This window comes from Mustela putorius, unplaced genomic scaffold, assembly GCF_011764305.1.
Source record: "Mustela putorius furo isolate JIRA1106 unplaced genomic scaffold, ASM1176430v1.1 tig00000083_pilon_pilon_pilon, whole genome shotgun sequence".
Taxonomy (NCBI): Eukaryota; Metazoa; Chordata; class Mammalia; order Carnivora; family Mustelidae; genus Mustela; species Mustela putorius.
In genome coordinates, this window is record NW_025421273.1 from 43,526,032 (window position 1) to 43,541,494 (window position 15,463).

Here is a 15,463-nt window from a genome sequence, read left to right on the forward strand (position 1 = left end):
ATAAATAAATGACATCTTTAAAAAAAAAAGAAAAAAAAGGATACTGTGCTGTACAAAACCACCTAACAAGTATTCTTGCAAAAAAAAAAAAAAAAAAAAAAGGTAAGGAAAGAAGGAATGGAAGGAAGGGAGGGAGGGAGAAAAAAAAATCAGATCTAAATCTGCTTAGATCAGTCCAATCAGCAAAACCCAGACTGAGACTTTCTATAGAATAAACAACCTGGTTTCTTCAACAAGTAAACTGAAGAGAAAAACAAAGAAAGAGAGATTAAACTACTATGGTCTTAAAAGACAGTGATACACATCTATTGCAGTGTATGGATCTTACCTGGATTCTGATTCAAGTAAACTAAAGGAAGAAGGACACGGATAAGAATTCCTGATACTAAGAAACTGTTCTTAAAATCTGTAGTAGTGACAAGGGTAACATGCTTACTTCTTTTTTTTTTTTTAAGATTTTATTTATTTATTGAGACAGAGAGAGAGGGCGCTCACACAAGGAAGAGCAAGCAAGCAGGGGAAGGGCACAGGGAAAAGGAGAGAAAGAAGATCCAGCAGACTCCACGCAGAGTGCAGAGCCCCACATGGGGCTCAATCTTACAACCCTGAGATCATGACTGAGAGGAAATCAAGAGTTAGACGCTTAACAACCAACTGAGCCACCCAGGCACCCCAGGTGACAGGCTTACGTTTTTAAAGTAATTATTTATTTGTGTGAGAGAGAGAGAGAATGTGGGGGGAGGGGCAGAGGGAGATGGAGAAACAGGCTCCCTGCTGAGCAGGGAGTGCAGCCATCATAAAAACGATTTCCTTGGTTCTAGAAAATGAGGGTAAAAGGTTATAGAGTAGTGATTTTGCAGAGAAGACTGAATTTAGTCTTATATATAATCCCCTAATATTTAAATTAAAGTAACCTAAAATCAGAGCAATGCAGGATTTATACTAAGCCTTAATGACACCTCAAAACAAACAGCTATATTATTCTGTTAAAATCAATGGGATATTTGTAGATCTCCAAAACTGATGCAAAAGTAGTTAATAATATAGATCCTACATCTTATTAAATTCATTATATAATTATCACAATTAGTATTGAGAATTTATAGGGTAATTTTATGGAAGAACTCAAACCCTTTCGCAGGGTAATATTATCTTTCATTTTATTCAGAAAGAGTAAAGCAAATTCTCCATTTTGCTTTTTAACAAGTAGCTATTAAATTGTTACAAAGTTAACAAGAAAACTAGTAACTATTCAGAAAATACGGTAATACAAATTAAAATGTTTTAATTGTTAAATATTAACACTTTCTGGGATGCCTGGGTGGCTCAGCCAGTTAAGCATCTCCTTTCAGCTCAGGTCATGACCCCAGGGTCCTGGGATAGAGTCCCACATCAGGCTCCCTGCTGTGAGCCTGCTTTTCCCTCTGCCTGCTGCTCCCCTTGCTTATTCTCTTTCTCTGACAAATAAATAAAGTATTTAAAGCTAAATAAATATTAACACTTTCTACTATAGTATTTTCTGAGTAAACACTTAAGTATCTTGTTACCATATTTTATGTGATATTCATTACTATTTCCTTTTCTGGCAGTAAAAATGACTATTTTTTTATTCATATAGTTTTGGCCTATGAAATATAAACATATTGGATTAGAAAGAACCACAATAAACACAAGCTCATGGACCCCACCAACAAAACTGTCTATATCGGGGCACCTGGGTGGCTCAGAGGGTTAAGCCTTTGCCTTTGGCTCAGATCAGGATCTCAGGATCTCAGGATCTTGGGATCGAGCCCTGCATCGGGCTCTCTGCTCAGCAGGGAGCTTGCTTCCCCCCTCCCACCACCACCCTGCCTGCCTGTCTACTTGTGATCTCTGTAGGGCAAATAAATAATTTTTTTTTAAACTGTTTATATCTTTTTCCTTTCTTGTTTACTTTCCTCCAGTCCTCAAAGAAGAGGCTGTCACGGCCACTCCTTCTACTTGTGCTTTCAGTTCTATCCCTTTGCTATCTCTCCCGACTTCATCCCATCAATTAGCTTCTTCTTACACTTTGACCTTTCCTTCTCCGTGTAATTGTTGATCTTAGTTTTGAACATGCTCAATCCTTTATCAATCACAGAAAAAAAACCACGTAAATAAATTAAAATCACTGCCTTTACCCTGTAACCCTCGCTGGTACCACACCTTTTTCTACAGTCTCTCACTTCCTTGGTCTCCGATCATCTGTAATCGTTCTTACAACAATTACACTGACCCCCATAATACCAAATTTAATGAATATGTCTCAGTCCTGATGTCTTCCGTATCTGGCATAATGGACAGCTCACTCATTCATTGATTCAGCTAATATTTACTGAGTACTTACGTGATGGTCACGGAGTTACTCATAAGCAAGACATACAGAACTGACCTTTGAACAACACAGATTTGAACTGCACAGGTCTGCTTATACGAGAATTTTTTCCAGTAAATACAGTCCAGTACTGTAAGTACATTTTCTCTTATGATTTTCTTAATAACACTTTCTTTTCTCTAGCTTACTTTATTGTAAGAATATAGCATATAACATAAGGTGAGCTCCTCTAACCCCTACATTGTTCAAGGATCAACTGTACATCCTTCTGGGGTTTGTACTGTTAAAAGTCTTTCTGGTTCTTGGTTGACCTTCAATGAACTACTCTCCATTGCTTCTCTATGGCATTTCCTCCTCCACTTATCACCAAACATTAGAGATTTTCTGGGTTCTGTCCTTGACTCATGCTCTGCAGACCCTTCTTGGGAGAGCTCAATTATTCTGATTTTAACTACTGCCTATATAATCCTAACTTTACATCTCCAGCCCTGAATCATTTGCTTACACTTTTGGTATATATATCCAACTGCCTCCTGAACATCTCTATTTGGATGTCCCAGAGCCTTTATAACTAAATAGGACCAAACAGAATTTGAGATTTCATCTCCTACTACCCTCCACAACATCCTGTGTTCTTGATTTCAATTTATGGCACAATCATGTACCCACCACCCAAATGGGAAACCTGGATATCATTCTAAATTCCCTACTCTCCTTTATCCTTCTTATAAAATCAACAACCATGTCCTATCATTTTTCCTTCTAAATATTTTTCCAGGGGCGCCTCGGTGGCTCAACTGGTTAAGTGTCTGCTTTCAGCTCATGTCATGTTCCCAGGGTCCTGGGATCCAGCCCTATATTGGGCTCCTTGCTAAGTGGGGAGCCTGCTTCTCTCTCTGCCTGCCACTCCTTCTGCTTGTGCACTCTCTCTGTCAAAGAAATAAATAAAAAATTTTAAATTTTTTACTGTATTTTTTTTAAAGATTTTTATTTGTTTATTTGACAGAAAGAGACACAGCGAGAGAGGGAACACAAGGGGGGGGGTAGGAGAGGGAGAGGCCGACTTCCTGCTGAGCAGGGAGCCTGATGCCAGGACCCTGGGATCATGACCAGAGCCGAAGGCTGAGGTGCCACCCAGGTGCCCCAATAAAATCTTTTAAAAAGTAAAAAAAACACAACCTTATAGAAATCATCTTTATTTTCTGATTTATAAATTCCTCAAGCAGGATTCTCTTAACAACTGATGTCTAAGAAAGACACGGGAAAATTACAACGCTAAAGTCATTTACATGCTGGGAGGAACATCATTCTACTTGCTAAGGTGATTCTTTCTATAATCTTAAAGTGCCATGTTTTTAACCTCTAAAGCTAGTGGGTTTTGGAAAAAGATTTCATTTCTTTTGTAGGCTACACTAAATACTGCAAAACTAAAATAGCTTTTTATGGTATATCTAACTTCCTTGAATAGACATGTGAAAAATGAGATAGGAGAGCCTGGCTGGCTCAGTTGGAAGAACATGCCACTGTTAATTCGGGGGTTGTGAGTTCAAGCCCCACGTGGGGTACAGAGATTACTTACTAAAAAAAGAGAGAGAGAGAAAGAGAGATAAGACTTTAAAAGCTAAATAGTGATAACCATTAAATAAAACCAATACAATTATGAGATTTCATTCAGGGTTTTGAGAACTCAGACACTGATTCTAATGAGCAGAGTGCTAGCTAGACTTTCAAATCTTTTATATTCTTTACAAAGAGATTTAAAGAAGAAAAAATTTATGAAATAAAAGTATGAAAAATTATACTTCTATTTCTTTGTTTAAAAAGATAGATTATTGAGAATAAACAAGTATGATATGGAAAAGAAATTATTTTAGATCTTACCTCTCTCAATCTAACTATATATCCCAACTGGATTCAATGTCAATGCAGAACATACTATTTTAAATTTTAAAACACTGAAGTCTTAGGAAGAAGAGTTTCAGAGTTCAATTAATTAAGTAGTAATATCAACAATAAGAATCTGGCCAGGGAACACGTCCAGCCAACTGATTTTTTTGTTTTCTCCAAGAAAAATGTCTAATTCCAATGCATTATAGTTTGTACTTTTTAAAGATTTTTTTATTTTATTTTATTTTATTTCATTTTAAGATTTATTTATTTTAGGAAGAGAGAGAGGGAGCAAGTGTGAGAGCTCATGTGAGTCGGGGGAAGGGGTGGAGGGAGAGACTCTTCAAACAGACTTCCCCCACTCTGGGCTCAGTGTCACAACTGACCTCAGGCTCACAACCTGAGCCAAAATCAAGAGTCCGACACTCAACCCACTGAGCCATTCAGGTGCCCTTACTTTGCATTTTTTCCAATTCAGGATATCTTTGTTTTTAAGTTAATTTTTATTGAAATAAAACAAAAATACAAAAAATAGCACATATATTAATATAGAAAAGTGTGTAATTCAATTTTCAAAAGTGAACACACTTGTATAACCACTATCTATAATGAGAAATTAATGATCATTAACCATAAATCAGAACCTGCAGTTTGCCCTCTTCGAGTCACTACCACAGCTCAAATTAACACCAGGCTGAATTCTATCACCAGAGATCGATGTGCTTACAACCGAACTTTATACAAACAGAATTATATAATATGTACTACTTTATTTCTGACAGCACATTATTTTGGGGAGAATTTCACCATATTCTTGCAGGTAGAAATGTTCCATTGATTTTTCAGTGTGGTATAGTATTTTACTGCAGGATTATGCTATAATTTATTTATATATCCATTCCAATGCCGATTAACATTTAGGTTGTTTCCCATTTACATCTACTATGAATAGTACTGTTACAGTCTTCTGCTGTATGGATTTCTGTTGGATATACACCTACAAGTGGAACTGCTGGATCAGACTGCACAGATTTTCAGCTTTAGTAAAAACTGCCAAGCAGTTTTGAAAGTGGCTACACCAGACTACATTCTGGCAACACTGTAAAATTCCAATTGCTCTAAGTCCTCGTCAACACTTAGTATTGCCAGTAGTAATAATTTTATCCATTCCGATGAATGCCCTTGCTTCTGAAGACTAGAGTACACTGCTGGCAGAATTAATTACTGAATGATTGTATATAAATACGGCTTACAGCATTTTAGATGACTTGCAGGCCTTGTATAAAACTCTTTTATTAAGTTATCTTTCCAAAATGTTTTAAAATTCTCCAAAACCAAATCTAGTGGTAATGTTTTAACAGGAAAAGAAATGCTATAGCACTAGAGTAATTTAAAGAACTATTATGGGCTTGGGGTTGGGGTGGTGTGCCTGGGTGGCTCACTCAGTGAAGTAATGGACTCTAGGTTTGGGCTAGGTCACAGGATCAGGCCTGTGTTGGACTCCACACTCAGTGCAGAGTTGGCCTGTCCCTCTCCCTCCCTCACTGCCCCTTCCGCTACTCTGTCTCTCTTCTATTCTCTCTCTCTCTAATAAATAAATAAATAGATAGATAGATAAAAATCTTTAAAGCACTTTTATGGGTGGCTCAACTGGTAGAAAAAGAAAGGGTAAAGCACAAACAGAAGCCATCACATACACAGAATTTTTTTTTTTTATTCCAAATTTGATTCAGCTAGGAGTATCTATCTCTATGATGTTGGGTAGCTACTAGTCTGTGGGTGCTTTTTCATGGATTTCTATATTTCATATGCCTATAAAATGGTTGAGACTTCCCTTCCAAAGGGCTAACACATTTAAAGACTGTGATTAAGCAACAAACTCTTGATTTTGACTCAGGTCATGATCTGAGGGTGGTGAGATGGAGCCCGGAGTAAGGCTCCCTGCTCAGTGGGAAGTCAGCTGGAGTTTCTCTCCCTCTTCCTCTGTCCCTCCCCTTCCTCACATTCTCTCTCTAAAATAAATAAATAAATCATGGAAAGAAAGGAAAGGAAGGAAGGAAGGAAGACAGGAAGACGGACAGACTATGGTTGGTAACAGTCTTACAAATAACAAAACTTTCCTAAAGGAAAAAAAAAAGAATATATTAATGTTGGGAAAAAAATGCCACCATCAAATTCTCAAATGCTTCTCTGCAGGGTTTCAAAGGCATAATATCATGAACTCATTTTACAGTGAAAAATTTTTTAAATGGGATCCACATAGCTTAATAAAATAGTTGGAAGCATATTTTCCTAACTATACAATATCTAAATTCACAGTAATCTTGAAATTCTAATTAAATAAATTTGTGATACTAAGAATTAGATATAAAAGACATCATTTATCCATTCACAATTTACCTGAATTAAGTACAATACATTTACCTCCAAAATAATGGACTTACATGAATTAATATTACAAACATCCAGTTTTATTTTCTTTGTGCAGAACACCTTTTTAAAATTTTACTATTACAATATGGTAACCATATTAACAAAATTAGAAAATAGAGAAGAGAAAAAAATGACCCATATTCTCACTGCACTAAAATAACCATTGTTAATATCCTAATACATTTTTTCCCAGTCATTTTCCCTGGGCATACTTGACATAATTACAATCATAATGTCTGTAACACTGTGCATCTAGATTTGTCATTTAATTCCTTTTCACTTGCAGTCATAGATTTTTACCTTATAGAAATTTATTTAACAAAACCAGTAAGAAAACAAAGAACGTAAGAACAAAGAGTTGTTTAAAACGGGTTACCTCATAAATAGGGAGGGTAGAAGAGTTCCATGCATTGATTCTTGATTCATTGACGTCAACAACTGTTACCCTGATTTCAGGGCACATATGAGCAATGACACTACACGTAGGTCCTCCAACATAGCCCGCACCAATGCAACAGATCTTCTTAATTTCAAACATGATTAAACTAGAAGGGAAGCAGTAAGACTGTTCCACTATTGAAAACAGAAAATTTAAAGAAATCACATTGAACATTTATCAAACTCTATAAAAACTGTCAAGGTGACAGATAATCTGGAAAGATTTCCTGCACTCATTAAGAATAATTAAAAGAGTGATAATATACAATATTCCAGTTGGAATGTCCATTCTCGGCTGCACTAGCATAAAACATGGGGGAGAAAAAGTAACTGATACTGCTGAAAAAATGCCACGAAGATTATGATGATCTAATATTTAAAAGTTCAAGAGCAAAATAAAACTTCTTAGGTCTCTAAGGCCACCAGGGTAACTTCGACTGCTGAGGAAAAATTCAAGTTTGAACACACCAGTGCAATTCTTGTTGAAATAAATGCTGGTGTACAAAGGTCAGCCTTACGGCAGGTTTAGATTAACGTGACAGATACTGAGAAACATGACAGATAATAAGATTAGTTTGAAAGTTCAGAAGTGGCCTCTGTGATTATATTCCATATACAACTTGGCTTCAGCAGTTTATTTTTAGGTACTTGACAGTGATCTTAAACTCCATTTCACTTTTAATTAGAATCTATGAGTTGGTTAAAGGAAAGTAATTTCTATAGTTAGCAAAGCAGTTACAGAGATTTTGATGGATTTTCAAAAGCCATTTAGGTGAACTGATTCACACTAATCCAAATGACAAGGTACTGATTTATATATAAGAATGTCAGTTTAACCAGTCAGAATGGCTAAAATTAACAAGTCAGGAAACGACAGATGTTGGCGAGGATGCAGAGAAAGGGGAACCCTCCTACACTGTTGGTGGGAATGCAAGCTGGTGCAGCCACTCTGGAAAACTGTATGCAGGTTCCTCAAAAGACTGAAAATAGAGCTACCCTATAACCCAGCAATTGCACTACTGGGTATTTACCCCAAAGATACAAATGTAGTGATCCAAAGGGGCACATGCACCTGAATGTTTATAGTCCACAATAGCCAAACTATGGAAAGAGCCTAGATGTCCATCAGCAGATGATGGATAAAGAAGATGTGAGATATATATCATATATATGATGCAGCCATCAAAAAAAAAAAAAAGAAAAGAAAAGAAATCTTGCCATTTGCAATGATGCAGATGGAACTAGAGAGTATTATGCTAAGCAAAATAAGTCAAACAGAGAAAGACAATTATCATATGATCTCGCTGATAGGAGGAATTTGAGAAACAAGGTAGAGGATCATCGGGGAAGAGAGAAAAAAAAAATGAAATAGAATGAAACCAGAGAGGGAGACAAACCATAAGAGACTTTAAATCTCAGGAAACATTCTGAGGGTTGCTGGAGCGGGGAGGTAGGAGCAATGGGCTGGTGGGGTAATGGACATTGGGTGAGTGCTGTGAATTGTGTAAGACTGATAAACCACAGACTTGTATCCCTGAAATAAATAATACATTATCTACTTATATATTTTTAAAGATTTTATGCATTTATTTGACAGAGAGAGAGACAGCAAGAGAGGGAACATAAGCAGGGGAAGTGAGAGAAGGAGAAGCAGGCTTCCCACTGAGCAGGGAGCCCGAAATGGGGCTCAATCCCAGGACCCTGGAATGATGACCTGAGCCAAAGGCAGATGCTTAATGACGCTACCCAGGTGCCCCAATACACTATATGTTAACAAAAAAATAGAAAGAAAGAAGAAAGAAAGTCAATTCATTATAGTAAGAATGAGAACTGCCGAACTGATCAGATTCTTAGAATTTTAGTCCTTACCAACACTGACCTGGGACATCACCTCATCTAATCCATTCATGGATTCCAGAGAGAAAGAGAATGGTAATCAGAGAGTTTTAAGAACTGGTTAGTATACTCCCACATGGTTCAGAGAAGGTAGATGTTCCCTTTGCTTGTGCTCGCTTGCTCTCTCTCTCTCAAATAAATAAATTAAATACTTAAAAATAATAATAATGGGGCACCTGGGTGGCTCAGTGAGTTAAGCCTCTGCCTTTGGCTTGGGTCATGGTCTCAAGGTCCTGGGATTGAGTCCTGCATCCGGCTCTCTGCTCGGCGGAGAGCCTGCTTCCCTGAGAGCCTGCTTCCCTGCTCTCTCTCTCTGCCTGCCTCTCTGCTACTTGTGATCTCTCTCTGAAATAAACAAAATCTTTAAAAATAATAATAATAAAACAAAATAAAATGTATTTTTTGTTTTGAATAGATAGTAAATTCATATGGTCCAAAATTAAATCTGTATAACAAAGTATACAGTAAGAAGCCTCAAGTGTACCACATCCTTTTCTCTTGGCTACCCACTACTTTGCTTCCACAAGCAATCCTTTCATGAGGTTACTTGTGTATCCTTCCAGTGTTTTGTATGCAGTATAAATAAATGCATGAATATATCTTAATAATCCCTCCTTTCTAAATTCAAGAGGTAGAACACTATAAAATACTATCAACACTTGTTTTTTTTTTCCTTAATGTATTCTTAAGACCTATTTACCCCTCTCTCTCCCTGTCTTTTTTATTTTTTCCGTTTCCGGTAAAACTCTCTCCTTTTTAGAAACAGGTACACTGCATTCCATTGTGTGGATGTGCATACCAGGAAATATTAAAACCATGCTAAATCTGGTAGATCCATTTTAATTATTTGTTTAAGTAGGCCCCATGCCCAGTGTGGGGCTTGAACTCATGACCCCAAGAGACCAAGAGACACATGCTCTGCCAGCTGAGCCAGCCAGGGGCCCCTGGTGGATTCCCTCTTTAGTAATCTAAATAAATGGATTAGAGTTCCCTATTATCACCTGTGAAGCCCCACACACATGATATTCCTATTACGGTTTTAGGGTTCCAAAATTCACCCCAGCGAAAATATTAAGCCTAACAAAATTTATTTTGGCAATCATTCATCTTTGATTTCTCCGCCCTTCTACTCTTCAGTTCTGATGTACTACTCTCCAGGCTTCAAGTGCCCTATACACAAGGAGAAAGAGAAACCTCTAAGAGGAAAGGACTGCTCTGGGACTGCCAAGTGACTAAAGCTCAGGGGAACGTTCTGAAACGCTCCCACCTGTGGAACAGTCAAGCCTGGAGCAGGCTTCCCATAGACCTGTCTCTAGCATTCTCTGCCACTGTCCCCACCTCTCCAGTACAAAGGGCTTGGCATCGGGTTTCAGAAAAATTGCTTCAACCGTTTCAGGCCTAGTCCCTTGTTCTCTTTCATGAAAAATTAATATTCCCAATTTAAGGGTCTACCAATGGACATAGCAGAGAATCTAGCCATAGATCTAGGTCCTGACACTCAAGAATGTAACAACTGACTTAGAGGAAAATTCAACTGAAAAACAACTATTAACCCCCCTACTATGTTACAGCTACTAATGTTCTATGTACTGTGGATACAATAGTGAACATGACAGGTACAGTTCCTACTCTTAAGTTATAGTCTAGTGGGAGAACCCAAAACAAAATAATGGTAGCTCTGATACATTTCATAGAAAAGAAAGAAACACATAGGTAGAGAGGGAGAGACTGTCTATGGGGTAAGAATTCCTACAGATAGGGTACTTAAGGACTCTCTGAGAAGGTGACTCTTAAGCGGACTTAAAAGATGAAAAAGAGGGGCACCTGGATGGCTCAGTCGGTTAAACATCTGATTCTTGACTTTGGATTTGGGCTCAGTTTATGAACTCAGGGTCATGATCTCAAGGTTGTGAGATGGAGCCCGTTGTCAGGATCACTCAGTGCAGTCTGCTTGTGATTCTCTCTCTCCCCCATCTCTCAAATAAATAAATAAATAAAATCTTGTTTTGTTTTGTTTTTAAAGATTTTATTTATTTATTTGACAGAGAGAGAGAGAGATCACAAGTAGGCAGAGAGAGAGAGGAGGAAGCAGGCTCCCCGCTGAGCAGAGACCCTGATTCAGGGCTGGATCCCAGGACCCTGAAATCATGACCTGAGCTGAATGAAGGCAGAGGTTTAACATACTGAGCCACCCAGGCACCCCAATAAATAAATAAAATCTTTTAAAATAAAGATGAAAAGGAATTAGTCACACCCAAGTAACATATAAGGCAGTATAATCAATCAAATGATGAGTATTAAAGTCCAGAGGGAAAAAAAAAAAGAAGGGAAATGCAGAATATAAGCCTGGCCTAAAGAATAAGTAGGATGTATGGGGCGCCTGGGTGGCTCACTGGGTTAAGCCTTTGCCTTCGGCTTGGGTCATGATCTCAGGGTCCTGGGATCCAGCCCCGAATCAGGGTCTCTGCTCAGTGGGGAGCCTCCTTCCCCCCTCCCCACACCCCGCCTACTTGTGATCTCTCTGTCAACTAAATGAATAAAATCTTAAAAAAAAAAAGAAGAAAGAAGTAGGATATAGAAAGGAAAGGTAGGTGGGGGAGAGCATTCCATATTGGGTGTGGGGAGGAATAAGTAAAGGACTGAAACAGAAACAAGCTCAACGAAGTAAGGAGATTGGCTTGGTTGGGTTAGGATATGGGTCACATTTAGAAGCGATAAAGGTAATAACTGTCTTGTAGAGCGAATCTAAAGGGTCTCAGATGCCCCTTTCAGGGGACAATGTGCATGACGGATCAGGAGGCCTATTATTTAATAACTTCACGTAACATGGGTGCCTGGGTGGCTCAGTAGGTTAAGCATCTGCCTTTGCTCCGGTCATGTTCCCGGAGTCCTGGGATCAAGTCCCACATCGGGCTCAATGGGGAGTTTGCTTCTCCTCTGCCTGCCCTGCCCCCTTGCTAGTGCTCGCTCACTCTCACAAAAATAAATAGAATCTTAAAAAAATAAAATAACTTAGGTAACATAATTGAAAGTAACCACAACAATCAATAGCATTTGTGTAGCTAAAATCTAATAAACTCCATTAAAGGAGGGAAAAATAAACCCCAGGAGGATCAGCCTATAGCCTGGAAAAAAGTAGTTGAGAACAAAAATGATGTGTTTATTTTAGCACTGTCTAGAGAAGAGTGACACCGAATCTGGGAGTCAGAAGTATTCTAGTTGGGGCAACTGGGTAGCTCAGGTGGTTAAGCATCTGCCTTCAGCTAGGTCATGATCTCTAGGTCCTGGGATCTAGCCCTTCATCCAGCTCTCAGCTCAGCAGGGAGCCTGCTTCTCCCTCTTCCTCTGCCTCTCCCCCTTCTTGTGCTCTCTCTGCCTCTATCTCAAATGAATAAATAAAAAATAAAAAAAAAGAAGTATTCTGGTTTCAGAAATGTGGGGTAAGAATATGCTTTCCCAATTCTTAGACGGCATGTTCTCCGAAGATTCTTCACTCTGATTCCACTCTCCCTTAGGAATTTAGATTCCCAGGAATCATAATACTGGAAATGGATGACCCGGATTTGAGATATAAGTACTCCAGGGATTGCAATAAAATTTCCCTAATTGCAACATCAAAGTTTCATTCTAGTGTAACCATTTGGTCTCTTACGATTTTAAGTTAACATCTAATGTCTCATGAACTCTGGGCCCACAGAGGGGGGGAAAAAATCTACCTTCCAGATCTGCAAGGATGAAGGTGAAGTTCTGAATATAATGAACACAGAGAACTACCCCATGGTAACACCCTAGTCAACCTCTGATTACAACCAGTATATCTGGAACACCTAGAAAGTAGAATTTCAAAGTATTTTTGGACCAGAGGATCTTTCAGGGTTACCATTTAATCCCCGAGCCAAGAGATTATAACATTCTTATATAAACACAGATCGAATGCCTACATGATGCCAAAAAAACCCTAAATCTCGTGGGTTCAAGGAGTTCATAGTGTAATAAGGTGTTCCCAGGCTAACAGCTCTCATCTGCTGCTGTTACTTCAATACTTAGAACAGTAGTTTCTCAATAAATACTAATTGAATGACTGACCCTCCATAAGGGCCTGTTTGAGATGAAGACTGTTATTTGAATAGCTTTAGCTCAGATGGCTGATCATTGCTTTTTTTTTTGCTGAAACTGCCCAGAATACTATCAGCCTCTTTTTGTTATGTAGAACTCTGGCATGTCTTTCCAGAGATACTTCTTAACCACCTTGATTGCCAGGCTGTACGCAGCATGCCTTACATAGAGCAGCTAGGGTAAATGACTGATGGACCTATACTAGAGAAGAACTCCATGTGTTTTGGGGGTGTCCCTGTGGTGCTACTTCACACGAAGCATGGCTTGTAGGTGACAATGGGAAAATTACTGAGCAACTGTGCAAGTCCCAATTAATGGTCACTTGGAAGTTCCAATAAAATCTTCAACCCTTATTATGGAGTTTGATACAGTGTTAGTTACATATTTTGCCTGACACAGATGTCTTCTGATTCCGTATTCCATTTCTACCTTTACATACCTTCTGATCCTCTATTGTGCTGTCAGGGAAATGGGAATGTTTGCTTACCAAGGGTGTCAGTTTGCAATGAGTTTTTACCTCTGTATTTTGGAGAAATGTCAACAACCTAGGCTGTTCCAAAACTATCCTTCATCTAAAATTTTTAAAATTCAGATCAATATTTCAAATTAGAAGATGTGGGTAACAAATATCGAAGGTCCTATCACAGTCTAAGCTGAATATAATCCCTCCATCCCCACCCCTCTTCAGTATACTCTGCGTCATTACCCAGTAGCTAAGGGAATGGATGTTGTAGTTGGATACATCAACTTCACACATCACCTCGGTCATTTCCAGAAATTAAAAACTAACAGATGCAACAGATGCCTGACCGCGGGAAAAATATTTACTCAGTGAGAAAGGCAGTGTTAATGTTGCATCTAAAGGGCATCATATAAAGCTGTGGAAATAAGAGGGATGCTGAAGTATGCTTATTAGATACAGACTTAATATCTGAGAAAGGAGTACAGCAATGGGAGAAGAAATGTGATCCTTTCAGAGTTGTCTACCACTTACCTTACCTAGATGCTGGGTATTAATAAGCACATCTCAGAGCAGACAGTAAGCTCTTTCATTTCCAGAACCCCCCTGAAGAAACAGACCAGACTACTGTTCTCCATTTCTTAGGGGATTTGAAGAAACTCAAAGACTCACTGTGTCTTTGAGGGCAGTCAATGGACAGTTATTCCTCTGTATATCCGTGAAAAGCTCCCTACCAGTGAATCCCTCTTTTTAATATAGGAGAATTTTCAAGCCTACTCAGTTATCTTCCTATATATAAGAAGCATGACTTTTCCTGTTTCTTTTCTTTTTTAAAGATTATTTATTTATTCATTCGAGAGAGCATATGCCCCCACGAGAGCAGGGGCAGAGGTAGAGGGAGAAACAGATTCCCCCCTGAGCAGGGAGCCCCGATGCGGGGCTCGATCCCCAGACCCTGAGATCATGACCTGAGCCAAGGCAGGGGCTTAACCAGGCGCCTCAAGAAGTAAATTTTTCAAGGTCTCACACAGGCTTTCCCTGACATGAAATAAAGCAATTACATAGTGTGGCAGCCAACAATGGATTCCAGGACAGCCCGTACAGATGTCAAGATAGAATGTCTTCGGATTTCGCCCTCAGGGGGCTTCTTGGCTTCATTTTTAAGGGCGGCAGGTGACAGGAGGAAAGCAGCAGCTCCCCAGGTGAGCCGAGTAAACACAAACAAAAGACCAGGACTCTGAGACCAAAATGGGGTCCCTAGCCAGAGGACCACTTCCTTCGGTGGACGTTCAGCTTCCTGGGAAATCTCATTTGTTTCAAGTCGGAAAGTGAGAAAAAGCAGCAAGAGAAGCAGTTGGAAGACTGGCGAGTGTAGAATAAAAAGCCCAAGGTATCCCATTCTCAGAACAGCGGACCAAAAGGCGATTCCCGCCCAGAGCCCAAAGGGGAGGACCAGGGTCGTGAGGCTGGGAGCCCTGACCAAGCGCAGAGCGCGACCGGGGACAGCGCGCACTCCCCCCGCCCCGCTCCCTGCACATCCCGCCGGGACCCGGGACCTTCCCGACCACGCTGCAGGGCCAGCCCGCCAAAGGCGCTTACCCACTCGCAGGCACCAAGCGCAGCGGCCGCTCCTACCCCGACTGCTCGGACAGCTCCTCGCAACGGGCCGTGCTGCAGCAGCTCCTGCACTCTCGCCCTGCTCCGCCGGACCTCCCCTCACCGCGCACACCCCTCTCTCAGGAAGCCAAGCACTGCACCCAGAGTTCCGGGCCCGAGCCCGTATTTAAAGGATTCTGCCCCAGAAGGCGGAGGCTTCATTCCCCCGCAGCCAGGCCCTCCAGGACTCTGGCCTCCAAGGCATCCCTGCTCCTCCCCGCGCC

General features: G+C 39.8%; 1 protein-coding gene across 3 annotated transcripts in view; it reads right to left on the reverse strand.

The window, feature by feature from the left end:
* UGDH (UDP-glucose 6-dehydrogenase) overlaps positions 1 to 15,463 on the reverse strand; it is a 32,963-nt gene extending 17,500 nt beyond the window's left edge. Inside the window, exons 1-2 of one of the 3 annotated variants that reach the window (XM_004764015.3) lie at positions 15,183 to 15,463; positions 7,050 to 7,238 (exon numbers count right to left, since the gene is read on the reverse strand). In XM_004764015.3, the coding sequence (XP_004764072.2) occupies positions 7,050 to 7,211 (162 nt within the window). In that variant the 5' untranslated portion in view covers positions 7,212 to 7,238; positions 15,183 to 15,463. Of the gene's footprint in view, positions 1 to 7,049; positions 7,247 to 15,182 lie in introns of all 3 variants that reach the window. The other 2 variants (XM_045076627.1, XM_004764016.3) reach the window with 2 other exon arrangements.